Below are 27,967 nucleotides of genomic sequence, written 5' to 3'. Positions count from 1 at the left end.
GGTTCGCCTTCCAATAGGACACCGACCCTAAGCACACAGCCAAGACAACGCAGGAGTGGCTTCGGGACAAGTCTCAATGTCCCTGAGTGGCCCAGCCAGAGCCCGGACTTAAACCTGATTGAACATCTCTGGAGAGACCTGAAAATAGCTGTGCAGCGACGCTCCCATCCATCCAACCTGACAGAGCTTGAGAGGATCTGCAGGGAAGAATCTCTCCAAATAGAGGTGCCAACCTTGTAGCGTCATACCCAAGAAAACGAGGCTGTAATTACTGCCAAAGGTGCTTCAACAAAGTACTGAGTAAAGTTTCTGAATACTTACGTAAATGCCAATTCATTTTTTTACATTTTTATAAATTTGCTTTGTCATTATGGGGGTAGTGTGTAGATTGATGAGGGGGAAAAAACAATTTAATCAGTTTTAGAAAATGGCTGTAACATAACAAAATGTGAAAAATTCAAGGGGTCTGAATACATTCCAAATGCATTGTAAACACAACACTTTAAAATAAAAGATCCCAGAAATGTCCATAAAAGCTAATTTCTCTCATATTTTGTGCAATTTGTTTTCATCCCCATTAGTGAGCATTTCTCATTTCCAAGATAATCCATCCACCTGACAGGTGTGGCATATCAATAAACTGATTAAACAGCATGATCATTATACAGGTGCACCTTATGCTGGGGACAAAAGCCCACTACATTTTGCAGTTATCACAATGCCACAGATGTCTCAAGTTGAGGGGCCATGCAATTGCCATGCTGCCTGCAGAAATGTACACCAGAGCTGTTGCCAGAGAATGTTCATTTCTCTAACATAAGCCGCCTGTTGTTTTAGAATTTGGCAGTACGTCCAAGCAGCCTCACAACCGCAGACCATGTGTAACCACGCCAGCTTAGGAACTCTACATCCATTTTCCTCACCTGCGGGACAGTCAGACGAGCCACCCAGACAGCTTATGAAACTGTGGGTTTGCAAAACCTAAGAATTTCTGCACAAATGTCAGAAACAGTCTCAGGGAAGCTCGCCTGCATGCTTGTCGTCCTCACCAGTGTCTTGAACCGACTTTAGTGGACAAATGCTCACCTTCGATGGCCATTAGCACGCCCGAGAAGTGTGCTCATCACAGATTAATTACTATTTCAACTGTACTGGGCAGATGGCAGACAGCGTGTGTGGGCCAGCGGTTTGCTGATGTCAATGTTGTGAACAGAGTGCCCCATGGTGGCGGTGGGGCTATGGTACGGGCAGGCATACGCTTTGAATGCAGATACCATTTGATCCTTAGGCCCATTGTTGTGCCATTAATCCGCCGCCATCACCTCATGTTTCAGCATGATAATGCCCAGCTCCATGTTGCAAGGATCTGTACACAATTCCTTGAAGCTGAAAATGTTCAAATTCTTCTGTGGTCTGCATACTCACCAGATATGTCACCCATTGAGCCTGTTTGGGAAGCTCTGGATCAACATGTACAGCAGTGTGTTCCAGTTTATGCCAATATCCAGCAATGTCGCACAGCCATTGTGGGACAACATTCATAGGACACAAACAGTCTGATCAACAGAATCATTTGTTTTCCCAGTCATGTGAAATCCATAAAGATCTCATTTATTTATTTGACTGATTTCCTTATATAAACTGAGTCAATTCTTAGAAATTGTTGCATGTATCTTTTTGTTCAGAGTAGTATTTTAATTCTCAGCCAGTACCATGTATTCCTAGCGGTACAAATGAGACTATTCAAAGGTAAACAACTCCCTCTGGTGGCCCTGTAACAAAGTACACAGGCAATTCTAACAATTAATGTAGTTGTGTTAAGATAGCTAGGGGAGACAGATAGCTTGGCGGATTCTGACCCTGGTGGTGTTGGGGGGGTGCCATGAGAGTTAAGCTGCTCTTCAAAGACAGTTGAGAAACAGAAAACATTTGACCCCCCTAGAACAGACATTGATGAATTTGAAATGTAAAAAAAACTGATATTTCTCATGTTTAATTTATTAGTTGGAATCTTGTTCTAGGGTTGTATTAACAAGTTGTTTAATATTGAAATTACTTTGTAATTTAAAAAAAATGTAAGACCAGTACTGTACAAATGACACTTGATAAAACTCCAGTCGAAAAAAAAACATTGAACACCCAGCTACAATAAGATGACGATCAGATTGGATTTCATATATACACACACTTATAGAGTTAACAAAGCAGCAACACATTGCAGAACTGAAAGTAGGTAAATGGTTTCAAAAACAAAAGACCAAATATGTTAACATGTGCAATGTTCAAATGAAAACAGGATAAAAAGTGGAGTTAGATTAAAACCTAGTCATCAAGCCAATGAATGTTTCTTTTAAAATGGCACTAATTAATATTATTACTGAGTTTGGTGACTTTGGAAGGTAGTGCTAGGACGAAAACACACTGTACAGCAAACATTAACTAAATCTGGATTAACTAAATCTGGATTTCACCTGGATCAGGATCCACTGTACTCTACATTTCATCCCTTTGTCTCAAAGCATCAAAAACTCCTTTTGCACCCCACACATTTGTTTTTGGCTGAAGGAGGCTCGTTGTCAATTCATTTTACACATTGCTCCTCAAAGCCTAAATAACTGACAAATTTGTTTGGATCCCACTCAAACAACAATGTTAAGCATGCCATGTTGAGCTGATGTGGTGGGATAGAGAACACAATACTAAGCCACCTTCAAGACACTACACGGGGGGGGGGGGGGTAAGACCTGGACCCTGTTTTGACTATTTATAATATACACCCTTCCTTCCTTGAGGACATCACCGTAGTGTAGGTGAAAGCTTTGGTGTAGCCTTCTTTTGACCTATCCACTCATTTCCAGACGAGCCTCAAGGTAGAAAAGAAAGTTGTCTGAATACCTCTGACATACAAGGCCCAGGTTAACATTTAAGGCCACTAAAATAACAGTCTGATATCATAAAATCCACATGGAACAACGAAACAGACTTTACCAGTGAACATAAGCTAAGAGATCACCGTTTTCAGTAGAGCAGTTATGTAAGAATGTACCCGACACCGTACCTACAGTGCATTCGGAAAGTATTCAGACGCCTCAACATTGTTACTTTAAAGCCCTATTCTAAAAACTGATTTATAGGACCCCCCCCTCATCAAGCTACACAATGCCCCATAATGACAAAGCAACAGGTTTAGAACTGTAAATATTACATTTACGTAAGTATTTACGTAAGTACTTTGTTGAAGCACCTTTGGCAGCCATTACAGCCTCGAGTCTTCTTGGGTATGACGCTACAAGGTTGGCACCTCTATTTGGAGAGATTCTTCCCTGCAGATCCTCTCAAGCTCTGTCCAATCAATTGAATTTACCACAGGTGGACTCCAATCAAGTTGTAGAAACATCTCAAGGGTGATCAATGGAAACAGGATGCACCTGAGCTCAATTTGGAGTCTCATAGCAAAGGGACTGAACACTTATGTAGAGAAGGTATTTATTTTGTATAAATGCGCAAACATTTCTAATAACCTGTGTTCACGCAGTCATGATGGGTTATTGTGTGTAGATTGATGAGGAAAACATTGAATCCTTATTAGAATAAGGCTGTAACAAAAAGACCCCATTCCTGTGGAAAAGGGGAAGGGGTCTGACACGTCCATATATAAAACAGAGAACCCACTCAACCACCAATGTAGAAAGCCCTTCTTTCACAGCAGTCTACACCCATCTCTGTAGAGACCTGCAGATAAAAGGCAAACTAATTGTTGAGCAATTTCCCATTCTACATGAATAGGCACCTCATGTACAAGGTTGAACTTGAACACATGCCTCTCCCCGTAACTATTTTATTTCATAATTGAGCCATTCAGAGGTTTATATATTCAATCCATATGTAAAACAGGCAAGATCATTTAATGTCTTTAAATGTTAAATATTTAGATAGTTCTAGTTCAATCACTAATATACAAACGGGAAACACATGTTACAGTGGTCACTGAGTCAGGAGACAATCTGCTGTCTAATACACTACATCTGCAGAAACACCCACACGTCTAATAGTAGCAGAACAGAATCAACCATACCTAGTCCTAGAAATAAAATATACTGATATGATCGTGTAGAAGTCCTGAGACTAGAGTTTAGCATATCTACATCGTGTTTGCGTTGGAGCTTAAATTTAGGATTGCATTCATGCATCATTTCAAATGTGGAGTTTGATAGCAAGATGACCCATCAACATGCTAACTGACCTAAACTGCTCACTGTTTAGTAGTACAACTTTTTACTGCTTTGAAATGAGACAACATTTCTAGTCAACTGGGGAAATGAAGAGGTTGTTTGATTGCGACACCTCCAAAAGGCCCATTTAAGATCGTAATGGAACCTAAATATATTTTCTTGCATAATGGCTTCGTTCCAGCTATGTTGCTGGGAACAAGGTCTTTGTAACAAACAGATTCTACATTTTCTGCAATTTGAAAACAGAGACTGGTATTGTCAGGAACCATTGTCTATGCAGAACACGTGGAATCTGTAGTTGCTAGAGGGCTGTTTCATGGCCATGGGCTCATGCTAGGTATAAAGAATACATCTACACAAACGGGCACAAGTGATTTCATCACAGTACAGCCACAAAATATCTGTTAATGAATCAACCAAGTTCCACTGCAGCTCTGTACACATGGTCATACTGAACAGTCTGACATTGGCTTGAATATGGGGATATTGAATGGATAGGAGTGTGTATGTAGTGCAAGTGTGGCAGAAGAGCAGATCCAGAAAGGCCAGAAGATGGATGGGGCTTTCTCACAAGCCATACATGGGGAGTAACAGGTATAGGCTGTCAAGCAACTGAAGTGTACTTCCATCTTAACAACCAGAGGGGCAGAGAGTCTCCAATGGGGGGGGGGGGGGGTCATGCAGCAGAGACCACCTTCCCAGGCCACAGGCCCCTGGAACCAGGCAGCCATCTGGAGGTAGGGAGAGGGGACTGAGGGTGTGGTCTGGAGGAGAAGCTCTTAGAAGATCTGGATCATGGACTCCCGAGATTTTCCGACTCCAATCCATTTCACTGCGGGTGAAGAGGAGTTATTGAAAAGCTTTACCAATAAAAACACCAAATGTCCCCAGATATACCTATGACCTCTACAACTGGACATGAAGGTGGTAAGGAGGGGGGGGGGGGGGGGGGGGTTCTTACCGGGCACACCGAGGTGCTCCTCAATGTAGAGGACATATTTCTGGGCGTTCTCTGGCAGCTCATCAAACGTTCTGATGGCAGAGGTGTCACTGTTCCAACCTGGCAGGGTGGCATACTGAACCTCAACACTTTGTAAGACTTCCTGGTTGGCTGGGGAGAGGTGGGGACAATGTCAGGCCATTGGCTACCATAAACGTCTTAAGATCAGACTTGGTGGCAGCTGAGCGGGGTATTGGCAGGTAGCCTAGCGGTTAGAGCGTTGGGCCAGTGACCGAAAGGTTACTAGTTCAAATACCCGAGCTGACAAGGTGAAAAATCAGTCTGTGCGCTCGAGCAAGGCACTTACCCCTAATTGGTTCCAGGAGCACCATATATTAAGCAAGTTGAGGTGACTAAACTGCTTGGAGTAACCCTAGATTGTAAACAGTCATGGTCAAAAGATATTGATACAAAAGTAGCTAAGATGGGAAGAGACATGTCCATAATAAATGCACAGCTCTGCCTTCTTTACACTATCAACAAGGCAGGCCCTACATGCCCTAGTTGTCACACCTGGACTACTTTTCAGTCATGTGGTCAGGTGCCACAAAGAGGGACTAAGGAAAATTGCAATTGGCTCAGAACAGGGCAGCACGGCTGGCCCTTGGATGTACACAGAGCTAACAATAATATGCATGTCAATCTCTCCTGGCTCAAAGTGGAAGAGAGATTCACAAAAACAACTAGTGATGAAGTCAGAGGTATTGACATGTCGAAAGCACCGAGGTGTCTGTTTAAACTACTAGCACACAGCGCCGACACCCAGCATACCCCACAAGACATGCCCCCTGAGGTCTCTTCACAGTCCCCAAGTCCAGAACAGACTATGGGAGGTGCACAGTACTACAAATAGCCATGACTACATGGAACTCTATTCCACATCAGGTAACTGATGCAAGCAGCATAAGCAGATTGAACAAAAATTACAATACGCCTTATGGAACCTCGTGGACTGTGAAGAGACACACATGATAAGACACGCAATCTACACACACACATATATAGTGATTGTAGATGTGATAGTAGAGTAGTGGCCTGAGAGAACACAATGTGTTGTGAAATGTAATGTATTAAATGTGTTAACTGCCTTAATGTTGCTGGACCCCAGGAAGAGTAGCTGCTGATTTGGCAGGAACTAAATGGGGATCCTTATTAAATACAAATACTACTATGGCCGACCATGTAAAACACATTTCACATTTATGTGACAATAAAACATTGTTTTTGGGGGGAATAATGCAATTAGGCATTTAATATGCTCCATTATCTGGTTCACTTCATCCAGCCTACCTGGAAAATGAGGTATATTTTCACCATCCACAGAGTATGACACACCAACTTTGATCTCAGGGAGCACATCCATAATGTCTAGCTTGGTGAGAGCTAAGCTGAACAGGAGGACAACAGAACATTGGGAGGTTAGCAGGCATGTTACCAACACCCAAATGCAGGATCTGTACAACGCTGATAAGGTCTATTCAAGTATACTGAGACCGTAGGTAAAAAGTGGGAGGTGTGGTGATGAACAGTACAGAGTTGAGGGAGTGGGAACTCACGCAGTGAAGCCGTTAATCATGTGGGCATATTTGATGAGCACGAGGTCCAGCCAACCGCATCTCCTTTTACGGCCCGTGGTCACACCCACTTCTTTCCCCCTCGTCTGCAGGAGCTCCCCAACGTCCTTCAAGAAGGAAAGACGCACTCAATAATCACTTTAAGATCGCTGACGACGTAAACCATGGCCATGTCAAGTTTTAAAATGTCGCCATTCTCTGTCCTGTCCAGGTGAAGAAACTGGTAGTTCTGTTATTCTATGGATTATTTCACAACCAACTATTGTTCCCAAAACTGTTTTCGACACCCACACAGTCGCATGCCTCTGCCTGTGATGTTCACAGAATACACACTGGATTTCAGAACTCTGATGACTCAATCAGCAACTATGCCACACATTGACACTACAGTCTACTCACACTGGATACAGAGAGCAGGAAACACAGCCATGTGAACAAATATGACTGTAGCCTGCAGCGGTCAAAGACATTAAGGCCTGGCTTCCCTCAAGGTAGACAGGCTGACATTCTTACATTGAACTGCTCAGAGGGAAAGGCTCCGATGCCAACCCGGGTGGTGTAGGCCTTGACCACGCCGTACACCTCACCCACGTTCTGAGGCGGCATGCCTAGGCCCGTGCACACCCCGCCTACTGTGCAGTTAGACGAGGTCACGAAAGGGTACGTTCCTGAAACGAACATGCCAAAGGGATAAAACACCATCTTATTTCCTTCTCTGTCTTCCTCAGATAAGACATGACAATGCATTGGTGCTGCAGTCAAGTTACAGCAGATGATTATCATAGCACAATGACTGTATTAACATACAGTACCAGTATTTTCTACATTGCCGAATAGTGAAGACATCAAAACTTTGAAACACAGATGGAATCATGTGGGAACCAAAACAAAAGTGTTAAACAAATCAAAAATGTATTTTATATTTGAGATTCTTCAAAGTAGCCACCCTTTTTGCCCTGACAGCGTTGTACACTTTTGGCATGCGCTCAACCAGCTTTACCTGGAATGCTTTGTCAGTCTTGAAGGAGTTCCCACATATGCGGAGCACTTGTTGACTGCTTTTCCTTCACACTGTGGTCCAACTCATCCCAACTGGGTTGAGGTCGGGTGATTGTGGAGGCCAGGTCATCAGATGCAGCACTCCATCACTCTCCTTCTTGATCAAATAGCCCTTACACAGCCTGGAGGTGTGTTGGGTCATTGTCCAGTTGAAAAACAAATGATAGCCTCACAATGCGCAAACCAGATGGGAAGGTGTATCGCTGCAGAATGCTGTGGTAGCCATGCTGGTTAAGTATCCCTTGAATTCTAAATAAATCCCAGTGTCACCAGCAAAGCACCCCCACACCGCCTCCTCCAAGCTTCACGGTGGGAACCACACATGCAGAGATCATCCGTTCACCTACTTCGCGTCTCACAAAGACACGGCGGTTAGAAGCAAAAATCTGAAATTTGGACTCATCAGACCAAAAGGACAGATTTCCACCGGACTAATGTCCATTGCACGTGTTTCCTGGCCCAAGCAAGTCTTTTTTTCTTATTGGTGTATGTGCTTTAGTAGTGGTTTCTTGGCAGCAATTCAACCATGAAGGCCTGATTAGCACAGTCTCCTCTGAACAGTTGATGTTGAGATGTGTTTGTTACTAGAACTCTATGAAACATTTATTTGGGCTGTAATTTCTGAGGCTGGTAACTCTAATGAACGTATCCTCTCCAGCAGAGGTAACAGTGTCTTCCATTCCTGTGGCGGTCCTCATGAGAGACAGTTTCATCATAGCGCTCGAAATTTTCCAGATTGACTGACCTTCATGTTTTAAATGAATGATGGACTGTCATTTCTTTGTTAATTTGAGCTGTTCTTGCCATAATATGGACTTGGTCTTTTACCAAACAGGGATATCGTCAGTATACCACCCCTACCTTGTCACAACAACTGATTGGCTCAAATGCATTAAGGAAAGAAATTCCGCAAATTCACAAGGTACACCTGTTAATTGAAATGCATTCCTTATGAAGCTAGTTGAGAGAATGCCAAGAGTGTGCAAAGCTATCAAGGCAAAGGGCTATTTGAAGAATCTCAAATATATTTGATTTGTTTAACCGTTTTTGGTTACTACACGATTCCATGTGTTATTTCATAGTTGATGTCTTCACTATTATTCTACAATGTAGAAAATAGTAAAAATAAAAACTCTTGAATGAGTAGGTGTGTCCAAACTTTTGACTGGTACTATAGCTTGTAATACAAGTAAAGGAAACTAAATGCTTCAGTCTTAACATGACATGCAAACAATCTCCCTGTCAGATGTGCTTAAACAGAGGTGGATTTTCCAGTCCAGGTTAATGGGCCTTTCAGATCAGAGGGGTTGAGAAATCCCACCCATAAATGTCTGCACAGGTGCAAAAACAAAAAACATTCTCCTTTATGCAAAACATTAGCAAAGCCATATGATACCTCCTTTCACCTACTACCATTGTGTCAAGGAAAAAGAAAATGGTGATCGTCAGTAAATAGCAACCCTCTCCTTCAGCAGTTGTGTTTATGGACTACGGCATGCTTTGTGACAGAAATATCTGAAAGTGACACTAGACAGCATAGCTCAGAGTCATGCACGGTATAAGAGTGCTCTCTGGTGTTCGGAGCAGTGAACAGGTTGTTCCAATACTTATGACAGCTCCGATACAACTGTTTCAGTAGAGTTAACTCACCAGTAAAAATGGCTTGAATTTCCAGCCCACTTCTTGAAGACCATCCGTTTGTTAGCTTGACCAGTTCAATGGGGGTTAATTGACACAGTGAAAGGGGTTAATTGACATTATGATATAGTGGGGGATACTCACCAAAGTCAATATCTAAGAGGGCGGCATTGGCTCCTTCTACCAGGATCTTTTTGGGAGGTCCATGTAGGGCCTCGTACATGTAGAAGATGCCATCTTTCACCATATGCTTTAACTTCTCCACGTAATCCTGGACAAGAACACCACACACACGTAACCCTAAAAATACACTGAAATGTAGGAAGGACAATGTATCCAGTGATCTGTTTATTCAACTGATATGGAGGACCTGATTCTGACCTTCAACTTGCACAACTCTCCATCGATGTCAATCACCAGGGTCGGGTACATAGACTGATACTGCGAGGCTAAGACTTTAAATCTACAGAGGATAGACGTCAATACAGTTCCATTTGAATCTTACCAGAGCTAGTTGTACTCTAACAGGAAGATGTCCTCATATGGCCAATAATGGCTAAGGCCACACCCTCACCTTTCAGAGAACTGCGTGAAGTCAGACATGAGGTCACATATCCGGAGGCCGCTGCGGGCTGCTTTGGCTGAGTACACTGGGCCAATCCCCTTTTTCGTTGTTCCGAGGCTGGGTGAGGAATACAGGGAACAATACGGAGTCACTGCCTCGACATCAACCACACACACCGGTCCTTCAACATGTATTTGTGTGTGACTGTGTAAGGTCAGACGTGATGGAGTTGTAGGGAAGTAGCTACTATTCTAAGTAGTGTTTATGGGTCTGGAACATCGCCTGCTGCTGACTGAAACAATGGCGCTGCCGTGAGGGTTGGAGAGCATCATCACAGTCACATGGTGCTGCTAGGGGATGTCTGGTGACGTAACGTCCCTGGTCTGATGTGGGGATGACTTCTCATGTGAGAAAGACCTTATCAGTGAAGATATAAGTGGTCTTCTGAAGGGTATCATGAGTACGAAACCCTCCAGCAAGACAAAAATAACACGTCCACCACGAGACTCCTGGAACAAGTCATGCTGTTACTGCAGGAGATCTAATCTAAGCTTCTGTTCTCTGAGGTAAGAGTGAAGTTGTAAAGCCTTGTGGAATTTCAACACCATAACTGGTAATATAAGCCTATAATGAGTTGCCCTTTTACTACCCATGGGAGAAAACTGGTACAATACATAGCTGTTGAGCAAGTTCAAACATTGCCGACTGTTTTACACAAGAACTCAAAATCAGGACAGTATGCTTATTTTGATCCTGAACAAAAGCTTAAAATGCCCTGTATATCAGAGTGCTGTCCTGTGTCTAAGCTGTCCTTCCTAACCTCTTCTCAGAACCAGATTGGGTGTCTCCATCACATGACTAACAGGTAACAGTAGTAACCTGCAATAGCTCCATGACTAACTGGTAACAAACAGGAACCTGCAATAGCTACATTAGTGTAGGATTTGTTTGCTGTTCCTAAATATGGAATAAACCCCAGACTACAGTATGAGAGAAATTTGGCTAATCACAGCCAATTCTTTCAGGCAGAATGCACAAGGCAAAACTGTTAAAACCGCTCCACAACACCGGTGCAGAGAACAACGTTGGGATATTTCATATTTGACATCTTTGGAGACTTCAGTCAGTTGAGGTTGTTCCAGTACTTATGGTAGCTAGACTTTATGCTGAAAAGGTTTATACTGCGTATCCGCCATAGGAAGGGAATCTTGTTTTTCAGCTCTGCTTCAAGCTGGAGCCAGTTACGGTTGTTTCATCTTACAAGGCTGGACGCATGGAAGGGCTAATATAATACACATTCAACCCCCCAAAATGATGTTTTACAGCACTGCTGCAAGCTGAACCATTCTTGAGCCATAAACCAGGAGAATGACAGGTGGCGGGGTTCTTACTTCTTGCCCGCTTGCTCTTGTCTCTGCTGCTCTTGCACACCGTCGACCGCTTGATGGAAATCAAACACTGTGGGAGGAGGTAGAGAAGGGCAAACTCACAATCCTGGTCACCTCACCCCCGCTTCTCTGCTCCTCACTAAAACCTAGCGTAGTATCCCAATTATCTCCCCGGAAGTGTTCCCTTGTGCACTCGACACCCATTTAAAGGCATTGGATTGGTTGGAGAATCCACAACAGTTCTAACACCAACCCTTCATTTTAAAATCCATGAAGGGAAGTGAGCAGTAGTGTCTGTTGCTCTCTTCCAGTCAGAAATGACCCCTCTTTCTCACAGGGGCCATATAAAATCAAGGCCGCTTTTGGGACTACAGTATTGTATAAAATCTGCATTTTCTCCATTTAGTTTGTTTTTTTGCCCTCAAAACTCACTTTTTTGATAGATTTTTTCTAAGTACACAGCAATGCTTAAACCACATCAGGAGATTACTTTTGAGGTCTGAGGGAATTGTTTAATTTGTTTTGCTTAGTTACCCTTTAATTCCACTGTGCACCAGCAAGAGGCTGTTTTTAGGGGTGTTTTGTAGCGCACATGTGATGGTAGTTTGCAAAACAAATATTTACTGGATGGATAAAAATAATGATATCATTCTGCCAGGTAAGCATAGGCTACTTTGTAGTTAATATTTAATTGAGAAGGTTTTTAGGAAAGCCTTTCCAGCTACCAGAAGACTTTATTAACATCGTCGCCAACGGCTACACAACGTGGTAAACAAGCCCACTGCACATAGACAGGGAATTCTCATTGTCTCTTCAGAAAGTTGCAGGAAATACAAATCACTGATTCATTTTGTTCATGTCTTATGATAAACTTGGGCAAACTAATACATGTTCAATAAATGTAGTCGATTCCCCACTATGCATTTCAGAATTTTGTTGGGCCCTATAGTCCCTAAAGCTAAGGCACTACTGAGCAAAAGCGGTTTATAAGTAGGGTCCTTTTTGGGGAATTTCTCGCTGCTCTGACTGGACAGTTTGGCACTTCTGACACTGAGCACACGGACAAAACATCTAAAGGCTCTCTGAACAACAAGTCTAGTGAGTAGAGTTTACCACTTAAAGGGTAAACCAAACAGGCTCAAAGGACAGATAATGCAACAAACAATTCAGTAATTTCTCCACACCTCTTCATAGAATAAAATGGACCAAGGTTGGGCTAAGGGGGGGGGGGGGGGACGGGACTGAACAATGTAGCCTAATAAAAGTCTAAGAGTCTAGGACATTCTACTTTTCACAACAACAAAAAAGCTTAAGTCAGAGTGAACAAGATTTATGGAACATTTGATTTAAAACAGGTCTTCGGAGTGCATCTTTGGTCAAATCAACCCCTCCTTATAGCTACTTTGAGGAAAAATCAACTTACCATGACTGATATGTGGTTGTCCCACCTAGCCATCTTAAGAATGCACTAAGTCACTCTGGATAAAAGAATCTGCTAAATAACTCAGATGTAAATGTACTTTATGTACAAAATACAAAAGGTTCCTTAAACAGCTAAGCTAATCAATTGGCCACCTTCACCCCCCCCTCCCCCAAATAACAGAAACACGTTCTCCATGAAAGCCTCCAAGTCACACAGCATTTTTGGATCTCTTCTGGGCACCAGCTTTGCACAGACCCTGGCAGTGGTATTCACTAACTAATAGCCCAACTTTTGATTTAAAAAAAAAAAGTAACTAGGCAAGCCAGATAAGAACAAATTCTTATTTACAATGACGGCCTACCCCGGCCAAACCCGGACGGCGCTGGGCCAATTGTGTGCCGTCCCCTACGGGATAAAGTATGATAAGCTCTGCTTTTCAAAATGTGACAATTGGAATGCATTTATGATGAAAATAAAAACATTGACGGAAAAGAGATAAAGCTAACTCATTATTCCCATGAACTGTAGTCCTGTAACGTTCTATATAGTAGAGTATAGAGAGCAGGGGTGTCAAACGTTGTGAGGGGATCCAATCCAGGCCAGCAAGTGGAACAAACTCAAGATACTTTAAAATGACTAAAACCAAATAAAAACTGTGTAGAAATGGACCCACATTCATACAGTTTATTGACTGTATCTAGCTAATAAATCACTGACATGAAAGCTAGACAGTCAGGGAGCATAGAAAATTCCCAAAATGATGGCATGGAATGGATGGACAGCAATAAAATAACACATTCAGTCCAGTCCTCCAAACGTCGTTGACGACCGAATGCGGCCCCCGGGACAAGATTAGTTTGACACCTTTAGTATAGAGTATGGGGCTCCCGAGTGGCACAGTGGTCTAAGACACTGCATCTCAGTGCAAGAGGCATCACTGCAGTACCTGGTTCGAATCCAGGCTGCATCATGGCAGAGTCCCATAGGGCAGCACACAATTGGCCCGGCATTGTCCGTGTTTGGCCGGGGTAGGCAGTCATTGTAAATAAGAATTTGTTCTTAACTGACTAGCCTAGTTAAAAAAAAACATTTATTTTTTTAAATAAATAGAGCTTATAATGCAGCTGAAGTTGTAATGTAAAGGCCCTTGAAGAAAAGCCTGAGGCAGGGCTTACCAATGTGTGCTCGGTCTGAAATGATCAGCCTCTTGTCCCAGCCCACCAGACCTGAAAACACACAAGACATCTGACAGTAGCCCCTTTAAGCAATACGGCAATCTTCCAGGCATCAGGGTAAAAGGGAATATTAAAACAGGATAGCACCTTCATACTCACTTTTGCCTTTGCGCATATTCTTCTCAGCCTCCTCAAAGAGGCCAGGCAGGTGGATCACTACCCCATTACCTGCGGAACAGACACAGGCAACATGGAAGATGTGGAGAAAGTGATGCATCAGTAACCAAACAGGGAAGTGAACAAAAGTACTTTCCCATGAAGAGCTAAATACACATACTTAGTCAATAAAAGTTGATCTTAGAAAAACAGGTCTGCTCTTCCACTGAGCAATCATTAAGGCCACACATTAATGAGGAGCGTGCCATAATATCCTTTTCTGCACATAGAAAGTCTTATTCAAGATGACTTTTTCCTCATGGCAAACACTGCTCTGGATTCTTTTTTGCCCTCTGAAAGCCTGCCTGTAGAGTTAAACTAGAGAGCAATAGTAGACAGTGTGCAAGTTAACATTCTATATGTTCAACTGCTGACGAGTCGTGGTTAAGAGCCAGCGGACATCTTTGTTACGTGTCACCAAAATAGACTAGACCAGTGGTCACCAACCTTTGAGTCAATATGCATGCCGAAACCTCCTGCTCTGATTTTTTAGTAACATGACTTAAAAAAAATGTAAGCCTACACATCATTAACCAATTCAAAACAATACTGTAGTAATGAGGTTTGTGCAGTAAGCTATAGACCCAATACATTATCACCACATACTGGCTTTGCATGAATTTACCTGCCAATGCATTGTTGTTCGGGACATTAAAAAAAATATATATTTAAAAATTTGAGGTCGCCTATATGATCACACTGGTAATAGATCCATTGTTGTATTACTTGTGAGGCACAGCTGAGTGAGCATACATTTAAATAATTGGCATTTTATTTTACTGGGCTGATGGTGCCTGCATCTGATGGTCAGTCTCAGAGGAGGGAGAGAGCAGCAGACTGAGGATCCGTCTCTCAACATCCCTCCGCTCTCACTTCCCTCCACTGACACCAAAAAGGGACACTGTCTTCTAGCTGATGGCGAAACTCTAGTCGCACCGCATTATTTCTGCCTCATGCACAAATTCATGTTGTTACACCCATGAACAAAGTTTTGGATTCAGGGTTAAACTTGGAACATTGTTATACTGAAAAGTATAGGAACATTATGGCACCCCTCATGTCTCTTTGTAACTAATGACGTTTGGGAGGGGCTGAGTGCAGGGGAAACAATTGCATGTGACAGTACTGAAGGGGAGAAACCATTGAAGGCTCATATCACTTAGTTCCCTGCTTAGCAAGAATGATGGTATGAATGCCACCACGGGGGAAGCCATGTCTGTGTTACATCTGTATCGACCCTTTGGGAAGGATATATATTATAATAATAATAAATATAATTAATTTTTTATATATATATATATATATATATATATATATATATATATATATATATATATATTATTATTCATAACTATTATTATACATTATTATTATTTTTATATAATTATTTTTATATATTATTATTATTTATAAAAAGGAACACAAGGCTTTATCCTGATCGCCAAGCCGATCATGATCGACCAGTTGGTGACCATTGGACAAGACAGTCAGCCCATTAGCGAAATGTTACTGCAGAAAAATGCGAGGTGGCTCCCAGTCAAGGCAATCACATTGTGTGGCATCAGACAAAACTGTAAATATTAGAATATAATACAGATTGGCTAGATTGGGGAGAGGGGAGAAGTCATTAATTTTAGCTGCTAGCATATGAAAGTGTGGATGCAAACTGCACAGGAGATTCAATAAACAGAAAGCTGTATGAACCAAAGACTAGAGAACTGACCATAGTAAACCATTAGCATTTCTTCATAGCTCAATTCTTGTGAAATCAGCCATTTTTCCTGTTCAGTCCTCATTCCAGTAAATAGGGGAGCAGAGGCGGAGTTCTACTCACCAATGAAAGCAGTAACCTTAGGGTTGATAATGCCGCTGGGTAGAAGGTGGAAGTCATACTCGACAGAGTCCACCACCACTGTGTGTCCTGCATTGTTACCACCCTGCAGAGAGGGACACAGAGGGAGAGTCAGAGAGACAAGACATCCAACATTATGAAACAAATCACCACACCACCATAAGCAATGTTTAAGGCTATAGCCTTGCTTTTCACGACTTAATATTGGACATACAGCAGAAGCACGTCAACATTTCACCCATATTTGTACAGTTTGATAATAGTACAGATAATGTGGTTTGGCCTCTAGTCTCTGACCCTGGAACTCAGACACAGATATCAGAAGAGCCCATTCAGACACTGACAACCTAGCGCCTATTGACGATAATAAAACTCCCCTGGCCAGAAGATGCTCTAAACGTTGACATGCATCGCTTACGGTAGGGTTTCAGAAACATAAGAAAAGTATCTCATATCGGCGAGAATGAATTGTCAAAAACAAAAAATGGTTAAATTATTACACACCTTTATAGGGTTCCCACACAGCCATATTTCCATGTTACATTGATTCTAGAGCCAATTGGCCTCTAAAAAGAACATAGTGCATTCGGAACGTATTCCGACCCCTTTAAAATTTCCGTTACATTACAACCTTACCCTAAAATGGATTAAATCGGACCTCCCAATTTGCGCAGCTGTCTAAGGCACTGCATTGCTTAAGGCGTCACTAGAGACCCGGGTTCAATTCCAGGATGTGTCACAACAGTCCGTGACTCCCATTGGGCGGTGCACAATTGGACCAGCATCGTCCGGGTTGGGGAGGGTTTCATTGGCATACGGGGGGAGAAGCAAGGTTTGGTGGGTCATGTTTGAGGAAGCATGACTTGCCTCTCGAGCCCGCTGGAAAGTTGCAGCGATAAGATCGAGGAAAAGTAAAGTAAAAAATAAAAAAGTTCAAGCGAAAAACGGGTGTAGATTTTTGAGTAGATTTATGAGACTCCAAATTGAGCTCAGGCACTTCCTGTTTCCATTAATCCTTGAGATGCTTCTACAACTTGAAGTACCCCTGTGGTAAATTAAACTGATTGGGGAAGAGTACCAAAACATTTCTGCAGCATTGAAGGTCCTGAAGAACAGTGGCATCCATCATTCTTAAAATGGAAGAAGTTTGAAACCACCAAGACTCTTCCTAGAGCTGGACGCCCAGTCAAACTGGGCAGGGCAATCGGGGGAGAAGGGCCTTGGTCAGGAAGGTGACCAAGAACGAGATGGTCAATCTGACAGAGCTCCTCTGTGGAGATGGGAGAATCTTCCAAAAGGACACCGGCGCTGCAGGACCACCCATCAGGCCTTTATGGTAGAGTGGCCAGACGGAAGCTACTCCTCAGTAAAAAGGCACATGGCATCACGCTCGGGAGTTTGCCAAAAAGGCACCTAAAGACTGACATTGAGAAAGAAGATTATCTGGTCTGATGAAACCAAGATTGAACTCTTTGGCCTGAATGCCAAGTGTCACATCTGGAGTAAACCTGGCACCATCCCTACAGTGAAGCATGGTGGTGGCAGAATCATGCAGTGGGGCTGTTTTTCAGCAGCGGGACTGGGAGACTAGTCAGGATCAAGGCAAAGATGAACAGAGCAAAGTACTGAGAGGTCCTTGATGAAAACCTGCTCCAGAGCACTCTGGACCTCAGAAGGTGAACCTCCACCCCAGTCTAACAGGACAATGACCTGAAGCACACAGCCAAGACAATGCAGGAGTGGGTTCGGGACAAGTCTGACTATCCTTGAGTGGCCCAGCTAGACCGGACTTGAACATCTCTGGCGAGACCTGAAAATAGCTGTCCCCATCCAACCTGACAGAGCTTGAGAGGACCTGCAGAGAAGTATGGGAGAAACTCCCAAATACAGGTGTGCCAAGCTTGAAGCATCATACCCAAGAAGACTCGAGTATGTAATTGCTACAAAAGGCACTTCAGCAAAGTACTGAGTAAAGAGCCTGAATTATGTCATGTAAATGTGCAAAAATGTCTAAAAACCTGTTTTTGCTTTGTCATTATAGGGTATTGTGTGTAGATTAAGTTGTTTTCCTCTAATCAATCTTAGAAATGGCAGTAACCTAACAAAATGTGGAAAACGGCAACAGGTCTGAATACTTTCTGAATGCACTGCATCTACCTCAAATACCTTATGATCGATCCTGATGCCTAGTCACTTTACCATGCCTTCATGTGCATATCTACCTTAAATACCTCAACCCTGCACATTGATCTGGTACTCCCTGCATGCACCGTGCATAAAACATGCTCTTTCAATGACAGCTTTCACCTGGTAAGTCTATGATCCCCTATTGATATCACTTGTAGATGAAGCACAGGAGACGGATTAAAAATCTTTCATTAACCTTTGAGACATGGATTGTGTATATGTGCAATTCAGAGGGTGAATGGGCAAGAGAACACATTTAAGTGCCTTTGAAAGGGGTACGGTAGTAGGTGCCAGGCGCACCAGTTTGTGTCAACACTTGTCTCTTCCCAGCGCTATGATGCTTTAGAATTCAATGTGACATTAGCAATACAGTGCAGAGTTAAATTGTCTGCTGAATGTCTATTGGGTTGCTCGAGTAGCTAACCACACCAATTTAACTAACGTTAGTTTACCAATTGGGCCATTCATGAAACCATTAAAATACCATGGCAGTAATGATTTTAAAACTAAAACATGTCATTTAGAACTATAACAAAATATAATAAAGACAAGTGTTCTCTACCTTGCACAAAGAGAAATTTCAACATAGGAATTTATAATTTTTGGTAAAAATAAATGGATGTTCTACTAGATGTAATTTGAAAACAAATTAACTGAATATTCATGTATAATAATGAAAACAAATATTGGAAAAATTAAGTGTCTGAACATTTGAAGGACTTTACACACCGATAATTTTAAATAAAGTTTGATTTTGAATGAAGCAACACAACTGCCAGTACCTTCAAGATGGCTACCAGGTAAGCAGATCTCTATATTTCTCCAGTTAAAACCTTTTAAGGTATAGGGGGCAGCATTTTCACTTTTGGATAAATAGCGTGCCCAATTTCAACTTCCTGCTACTCATGCCAGGAATATAAGATATGCATCTATTATTATTATTATTATTATTATTATTCATAGATTTGGATAGAAAACACTCTGAAGTTTCTAAAACTGTTTGAATCATGTCTGTGAGTATAACAGAACTTATGTAGCAGGCAAAACCGAGGACTAACTGTTCTGATTTGTTTAATTTTTTTTTGCCTCTGACTGCTCCCTCAGTTGTCTTTGCCAAGGGATATTTGATAGGAACCATTTTTCAGTTCCTACCACTTCCACTGGATGTCAGTCGTTGGAATTTGGTTGAGGTTATTCATTTGTGCAACAAAGAAGCAGCACATCCTGGAACAACGTTACACTATTGAGAGTTGCGCAAGACGTAAAAAAGGAGCATGGTTTGTTTACTTGCTGTATTGAATACAGATTGCCACGTCTACAATTTGATCGATTATTAACGTTTAAAAATACCTAAAGTTGTATTACAAAAGTAGTTTAAATATTTTGGCAAAGTTTATAGGCAACTTTTGAAATGTTTTGTAGTGACGTTTTTGTAAGCTGTTTTTTTTCTGGATCAAACACGCTTTATAAATGGACATTTTGGGTATATATGGACGGAATTAATCGGAAAAAACGGACCAATTGTGATGTTTATGGGACATATTGGAGTGCCAACAAAAGAAGCTCGTCAAAGGTAATGCATGTTTTATATTTTATTTCAGCGTTTTGTGTAGCGCCTGCAGGTTTGAAATATGCTACCCTCTTTATTGACATTGTGCCATCATCAGATAATAGCTTCTTAATGCTTTCGCCAAAAAGCATTTTAAAATCTGACATGTTGGCTGGATTCACAAAGAGTGTAGCTTTAATTGAGTACGGGTTCCTCAACCTTCGTTCCTCAACCTTCGCAACACCATTCAAATCAAATCAAAGTTTGTCACGTGCGCCAAATACCACAGGTACCACAGCGAAATGCTTACTTACAGGATCTAACCAATGGTGCGAAAAAAAAGGTGTGTGTGTGTGTAGGTAAGTAAAGAAATAAAACAGTAAAAAGACATTTGAAAAAAATAGTAGCAAGGCTATATACAGACACCTGTTAGACAGGCTTATTGAGGTAGTATGTACATGTAGATATTGTTAAAGTGACTATGCATACAGTGGGGCAAAAAAGTATTTAGTCAGCCACCAATTGTGCAAGTTCTCCCACTTAAAGATGAGAGAGGCCTGTAATTTTCATCATAGGTACACTTCAACTATGACAGACAAAATGAGAAAAAAAATCCAGAAAATCCCACTGTAGGATTTTTTATGAATTTATTTGCAAAATAAGTATTTGGTCACCTACAAACAAGCAAGATTTCTGGCTCTCACGGACCTGTAACTTTTTCTTTAAGAGGCTCCTCTGTCCTCCACTCGTTACCTGTATTAATGGCACCCGTTTGAACTTGTTATCAGTATAAAAGACACCTTTCCACAACCTCAAACAGTCACACTCCAAACTCCACTATGGCCAAGACCAAAGAGCTGTCAAAGGACACCAGAAACAAAATTGTAGACCTGCACCAGGCTGGGAAGACTGAATCTGCAATAGGTAAGCAGCTTGGTTTGAAGAAATCAACTGTGGGAGCAATTATTAGGAAATGGAAGACATACAAGACCACTGATAATCTCCTTCGATCTGGGGCGCCACGCAAGATCTCACCCCGTGGGGTCAAAATGACCACAAGAACGGTGAGCAAAAATCCCAGAACCACACGGGGGGACCTAGTGAATGACCTGCAGAGAGCTGGGAACAAAGTAACAAAGCCCACCATCAGTAACACACTACGCCGCCAGGGACTCAAATCCTGCAGTGCCAGACGTGTCCCCCTGCTTAAGCCAGTACATGTCCAGGCCCGTCTGAAGTTTGCTAGAGAGCATTTGGATGATCCAGAAGATTGGGAGAATGTCATATGGTCAGATAAAACCAAAATATAACTTTTTGGTAAAAACGCAACTCGTCGTGTTGAGGACAAAGAATGCTGAGTTGCATCCAAAGAACACGGTATGGTGTACTGTGAAGCATGGGGGTGGCAACATCATGCTTTGGGGCTGTTTTTCTGCAAAGGGACCAGGACGACTGATCCGTGTAAAGGAAAGAATGAATGGGGCCATGTATCGTGAGATAGAGTGAAAACCTCCTTCCATCAGCAAGGGCATTGAAGATGAAACATGGCTGGGTCTTTCAGCATGACAATGATCCCAAACACACCGCCCGGGCAACGAAGGAGTGGCTTCGTAAGAAGCATTTCAAGGTCCTGGAGTGGCCTAGCCAGTCTCCAGATCTCAACCCCATAGAAAATCTTTGGAGGGAGTTGAAAGTCCGTGTTGCCCAGCAACAGCCCCAAAACATCACTGCTCTAGAGGAGATCTGCATGGAGGAATGGGCCAAAATACCAGCAACAGTGTGTGAAAACCTTGTGAAGACTTACAGAAAACGTTTGACCTCTGTTATATACCCTTTGTTGGCAATGACAAAGTATTGAGATAAATAAGTATTTGGTTAATGACAAGTTTTCCACCATAATTTGCAAAAAAAAAATCATTAAAAATCCTACAATGTGATTGTCTGGATTTTTTTTTCTCATTTTGTCTGTCATAGTTGAAGTGTACCTATGATGAAAATTACAGGCCTCTCATCTTTTTAAGTGGGAGAACTTGCACAATTGTTGGCTGACTAAATACTTTTTTGCCCCACTGTGTATGATGAACAGAGAGTAGCAGAAGCGTAAAAAGAGGGGTTTGGTGGGTGGTGGGACACAATGCAGATAGCCCGGTTAGCCAAAGTGCGGGAGCACTGGTTGGTCGGGCCAATTTAGGAAGTATGTACATGATTGTATAGTTAAAGTGACTATGCATAAAAGATAAAGAGAGTAGCAGCAGCGTAAAAGAGTTGGGGTAAAATAGTCCGGGTAACCATTTGGTTACCTGTTCAGGAGTCTTATGGCTTGGGGGTAAAAACTGTTGAGAAGCCTTTTTGTCCTAGACTTGGCACTCCGGTACCGCTTGCCATGCGGAAGTAGAGAGAACAGTCTATGACTGGAGTGGCTGGGGTCTTTGACAATTTTTAGGGCCTTCCTCTGACGTCACCTGGTGTAGAGGTCCTGGATGGCAGGCAGCTTTGCCCCAGTGATGTACTGGGCCGTACGTACTACCATCTGAAGTGCCTTGCGGTCGGAGGCCAAGCAATTGTCGTACCAGGCAGTGATGCAACTGGTCAGGATGCTCTCGATGTTGCAGCTGTAGAACCTTTTGAGGATCTCAGGACCCATGCAAAATCTTTTTAGTTTCCTGAGGAGGAATAGGCTTTGTCGTGCCCTCTTCACGACTGTCTTGGTTTGTTTGGACCAATCTAGTGTTGTTGTTGTGGACACCAAGGAATTTGAAGCCCTCAACCTGCTCAACTACAGCCCCGTCGATGAGAATGGGGACGTGCTCGGTGCTCCTTTTCCTGTAGTCCACAATCTCCTTAGTCGGTTACGTTGAGGGATAGGTTGTTATTCTGGCACCACCCGGCCAGGAATCTGACCTCCTCCCTATAGGCTGTCTCGTCGTTGTCGGTGATCAGGCCTACCACTGTTGTGTCATCTGAAAACTTAATGATGGTGTTGGAGCCATGCCTGGCCATGCAGTCGTGGGTGAACAGGGAGTACAGGAGGGGAATGAGCATGAACCCCTGGGGAGCTCCAATATTGAGCATCAGCCTGGCATGTGTTGTTACCTAACCTCACCACCTGGGGGCGGCCTGTCAGGAAGTCCAGGATCCAGTTGCAGAGGGTGGTGTTTAGTCCCAGGATCCTTAGCTTAGTGATGAGCTTTGACGGTACTATGGTGTTGAATGCTAAGCTGTCGTCAGTGAATAGCATTCTCATGTAGGTGTTCCTGTTGTCCAGGTGGGAAAGGGCAGTGTGGAGTACAATAAAGATTGCATCATCTGTGGATCTGTTTGGGCGGGATTTCTTGTAAGCTTCCGGGTTATAGTCCCGCACCTTGAAAGAGGCAACTCTACACTTTAGCTCAGTGCAAATGTTGCCTGTAATCCATGGCTTCTGGTTGGGGTATGTACGTACAGTCATTGTGGGGATGACGTCCTCAATGTACTTATTGAAAAAGCCAGTGACTGGTGGTGTATTCCTCAATGTCATCAGTAGAATCCCAGAACATATCCCAGTCTGTGATAGCAAAGCAGTCCTGTAGTTTAGCATCTGACCTTTTTTCATAGCCTGAGTCACTGGTGCTTCCTGCTTTAATTTTTGCTTGTAAGCAGGAATCAGGAGGATATAGTTGTGGTCGGATTTACCAAATGGAGGGCGAGGGAGAGCTTTGTACACGTCTCTGTGTGGAGTAGAGGTGATCTAGATTTTTTCCCTCTGGTTGCACATTTAACATGTTGATAGAGATTTGGTAGAACTGATTTAAGTTTACCTGCATTAAAGTCTCTGGCCACTAGGAGCGCCACCTCTGGGTGAGTGGTTTCCTGTTTGCTTATTTCCTCATACCTGACTGAGTGCGGTCTTTATACCAGCATCCGTCTGTGGTGGTAAATAAACCGCCAGTATTGCAGAGAACTCTAGGCAAGCAGTGTGGCCTGCAAGTTATCACAATATACTCTACTTCAGGCAAGCAAAATCTAGAGATTCTCAGATTTCGTGCACCAGCTGTTGTTTACAAATATGCACAGACCGAACCCCCTCGTCTTACCGGAGTGTGCTGTTCTATCCTGCAGGTGCAGCATGTCTCCCGCTAGCTGAATATCCATGTCGTCATTCAGCCACGAATCTGTAAAGCATAGGATATTACAGTTTTTGATGTCCCGTTGGTAGGATATTCGTGATCTTACCTCGTCTAGTTTATTGTCCAATGATTGCACGTTGGCGAGTAATATTGACGGTAACGGCAGCATTCCTAGTTGCCTTCTGCGGGTCCGGACGAGGCATCCGGCTCTTCGTCCTCTGCGTCGCTTCCTTTTGCACATAATTGGGATGTCTGCCCTGTGGGGTGTTTGGAGAATATTGTTTGAGTCCTGCTTGTTGTTGTTGTTGAAGAAGCTATCTTTGTCTAATCCGAGGTGAGTGATCGCTGTCCTGATATCCAGAAGCTATTTTCTTCCGTAAAATACGGTTGCAGAAACATTATGTACAAAATAACTTAAAAATATCACCCCCCCCAAAAAAACACATAGCACAATTGGTTAGGAGACTGTAAAACGCCGGCCATCTCCACCGGCGCCATTCTCACTTACCGCTGCAATTTAAGGCCAGTTGCGGTAGAGAAAACTTCTGTTTCGGTAATGAAAATGTAATCAGACTTTTAAAATATAAATTACTATTAATTTAAATATTTACTGTTGATATTTTGCTTTATGTCCTGTTTAATTGCTGACAGTCAGCAAGTGACAAAAAAAAAAAGAAGCTTTACAGAAGACTAGGCTGACAATTTAGATAAATAGTTTACACCAACCCAGAACTGCTGGAAGAGTACAGAAGGAAGGAGATAGAGGTTAGGGGTTGGAGAGGTTATAGCAAGCATAATTAGCATATATAGTCTATAGGAAGCCTATGCCCTCAGTGTCTATAGGGAGTCAATACCCTACAGTGTTAGAAAGTCTACACATGCGTGCACACATCCACCACACAATCAGTAAGCCATTTAGTTTATACTATAGGATGTCCACAGTCTGTAAATCATTCAGTCCCTACTATAGGATGTGTACACAGACAGACACACAGTAAGCCATTCAGTCTAGTATAGGATGACATTTCCTTAACAGTAAGATTTTCCCCATGTTTTGATACATGCTCCTTTCATGTCATGCTTCCTTTCCATTTCAGATATCAAAAACGAAAGCAACATTGTAAACTCAAGATCTGACAAAGCAACATGAAAAGAAAAAACAGTGGCGGGAAATTCAAAGGTATTACAGAAGAAAGAAACAGCTAAAAGCTGTTTTGGCCATAACACCATCAAGTGAGGAAGTTGATAGACTTCAACATGTTCAAGAAGCAAAATTAAGAAGTTGTTCAAAATCGTCAAGAAGACACAGCCTCCAAGAGAACAGCCATTCTCACCTCAGCAGGTGAATGGCCCTGCCATCAACTCCTAAAATAAGAGACATCTCTACAGATACCAGGACCAATGAAGACATCTACCCCAAATGAATCACCCAAAAAGAGGAACAGAAGAAAGAAAATTATCAAAATTGAGGTCAGTTGCACTACACAGAAGAGAATCTGCTGGAGAGGACCAAAGAGATGTTCAACCTAAAGACTGAAAAGACTTGAGATGATGGCCAAGAGGAAGCAGGTAATTGTCAACATGGAAGGCAGAGGTCCAGAAGAAAACTACAAAGTCAGTGAAAATGACCCAATAACAACCAGAGAAGACTAATGCACAAACTTGTTAGCCACTTCCTTCATCAAGATGAAGTCTCCACTGTAATAAATGGGAAATCCAGAGATAGTCAGAAAAAGGGCCAGATATTCCATAAGAGAGCCCTAAGAGACACTATGGCAAATATTCAGAAGATGTGTGTCTGAGAATCCAAAGGAACAACCTTTCCAAGGCTCAATTCTTTAAACTTAAGCCATTTTGGATTGGCCAGCGAAGAGTCAGACAGAAACATGTGCTTGCAAACGCATGAAAAGTTTGGCTTTACTTTAAAGAAGCTGCACCCACTTGGGGTCATAGAAACATCATCCCCAAGGGACACTGTACAGGCCTGTGTGTGTAGTGACAATGACATGTGCTGTTAATGTTTTTGTATAGGTTCTTTGTTTTTAGCCTATGTACTTTTGAAGCACTGCAAAATTAAATTGATTGAACTTGAATTCATGATGGTGCCAATATTATCTCATTTATTTCCTACATTAAATGTTATGTTTTTAACCATACCTCAGTCGTAAATACTTATTCTCATTACCGAAATCAACATAATTTCAAAAAAGTATGTAAAATTACCACAACGGGTAATTAGGTTGTAGATTGCGGAAGGTGTTGTAGTAATGAGATCAGTCAAAAACAACAAAAAATATTTAAAAATATATATTATTTCAGAGTTTCAAGTAACTGTGCATGACTGTTAATAAAATAAAATACAATTAATGGATTAGCTTTCCTATTGGTCTTGACGTTCAGACCATTGCGGTAGATTTTTAAGGACTTGTTTTGGAAAATATGTTCAAAAATGTGTTACATTTTCAGTAAATGTTGTAAAAATTAATGCTCAAACACTTCAGACCTTGTTATTAATGCATAAAAGGGAAATTTGTTGATGCAAGTATTTTTAAAGATTTCTTATTTGAAATCTTTGAAACCAAGGTTTCGTGAGAATCACCCAATTACAAAAACAGACTTAGCTAACTAACCAGCCAACACTAGCTTAGGCGGCTAACTAGCAAAGCAAGTTGCACAAACACAAATTCACGAGCTAGTGTTTGCTAGTTAATACGTTTTGGAATTACAACAAATACAGATTTAGCTAACGTTAATTAAAACACAACACCGGAGAGGGATAAGAATCTCTGGCACAACAATTAAGCCTTTGAGGTTAGTTTTTTTTTTGCAACACACTGACTGTCACAACCTTGGCTCGCTAACTTGTTAACTTAGTTATATAACTAGCTAGATAATGTTAGCTACATTATTTACAATTACATGTCCTTCGGCAAGCGTATTAGCTAGCATACGTTTAGCCCATTCAGACGGTAAAGTGGCTCTGTAATTTACCTGGCATCTGCAAACAATATCGGCGTCCTGAGCGAGCAGGTCCACAACTTTCCCTTTGCCCTCGTCGCCCCATTGAGCCCCTAGCACTACAGTCACCCTGTTGCCAACATTTGGTCTGGCCACGTGTGGCTCTATACTAGTGCTATGGGCTGCACCGTTTTGCTCAGCATCTTTTCTCCGGCTATCCGACATGTCCGTCTCGTTCTTCGCTGCAGTCTTGCTTTGGTAGTAGTGGTTACAACCCAGCCCTGCGCGCGGTCTGAAATACAGTTTATTTTAAACAGACACGCCCCTAGCTCCATTAATCGACAACAACAGCCAGGATGTGAGGGGATTGGATTAATGCTCCGGCCCTGCGTTGTCCCCGACACATCGAGATGGAAGTGTATTCCATCTAGCCACAAGCGTACAAACACCATAACACCGGACAACAGCATTTGATTTCTCGTATGGGATATGTGGGGGCCATAATGTTTGGGAGCCAAATTAACGTATATTTTAGGCGAACAGAGAAAAACATATCAGGCTCCACAAAAAACTGAATGCCCATCACTATATTATTTGTATTTGACATATACAAAGTGATTAGTCTCAGATCTGTACCAATACAGAATGATTTCTAACGTTCCATAAACTCCATCACGTGACTGCATAATATGGTGTGTTTGTAAATTCCCTGTGGAGTGCCAGAGTGCTCGCAGAGTGCTCTCTCGGCGTTCACAAAATCTGAACGTTGTCAGATTGTCAGTTTGTAAATCTAGAGCGGTCGCTCTAGGAGCGTTCAGAGCGCACACCGGAAGCTCTGGCCGATGAGTAGGGTTGATCCGAGCGTTCTGACCTCACAACAGCAGTCAAACTCCCAAGCTAACTGGTTAAATTGGCTAGCTACTTCCAGACACAAATGAGATAACACCTCACTCTGACCATTTTACTCGCTTTAGCAGAGCTGGTTAGGCTGTTTTCATGTTATCTAAAGCGTTGGAGACTAACTGATGCTGGCAATAATTTCATA

The 27,967-nt window shown here is 42.4% G+C and overlaps 1 protein-coding gene across 4 annotated transcripts; it reads right to left on the bottom strand.

The window, feature by feature from the left end:
* Nucleotides 1–1,660: 1,660 nt before the first annotated feature.
* On the bottom strand, nt 1,661–27,186 carry LOC139381346 (adenylosuccinate synthetase isozyme 2-like). 4 transcript variants are annotated; one of them, XM_071124801.1, is made up of 13 exons: nt 26,956–27,186; nt 16,105–16,207; nt 14,214–14,282; nt 14,055–14,105; nt 11,460–11,526; nt 10,078–10,185; nt 9,885–9,966; nt 9,648–9,774; nt 7,320–7,474; nt 6,789–6,913; nt 6,523–6,620; nt 5,194–5,343; nt 1,661–5,064 (listed from the first exon to the last, which is right to left on the bottom strand). In XM_071124801.1, the coding sequence occupies exons 1-13, from the start codon at nt 27,145–27,147 to the stop codon at nt 5,012–5,014; spliced, it is 1,380 nt and encodes a 459-aa protein (XP_070980902.1). In that variant the 5' UTR covers nt 27,148–27,186; the 3' UTR covers nt 1,661–5,011. The 4 variants fall into 4 exon arrangements, 3 of the variants coding, with proteins under 3 accessions (XP_070980902.1, XP_070980903.1, XP_070980904.1); XR_011628545.1 differs by having other exon boundaries at nt 4,995–5,064; nt 6,523–6,615; nt 26,956–27,174; XM_071124802.1 differs by lacking the exon at nt 14,055–14,105 and having other exon boundaries at nt 26,956–27,174.
* Between the last annotated feature and the right edge of the window lie 781 nt (nt 27,187–27,967).

The sequence above is a fragment of the Oncorhynchus clarkii genome, chromosome 23 (assembly GCF_045791955.1).
Source record: "Oncorhynchus clarkii lewisi isolate Uvic-CL-2024 chromosome 23, UVic_Ocla_1.0, whole genome shotgun sequence".
NCBI classification, from domain to species: Eukaryota; Metazoa; Chordata; class Actinopteri; order Salmoniformes; family Salmonidae; genus Oncorhynchus; species Oncorhynchus clarkii.
This window is presented reverse-complemented; position numbering and strand designations above follow the sequence as displayed.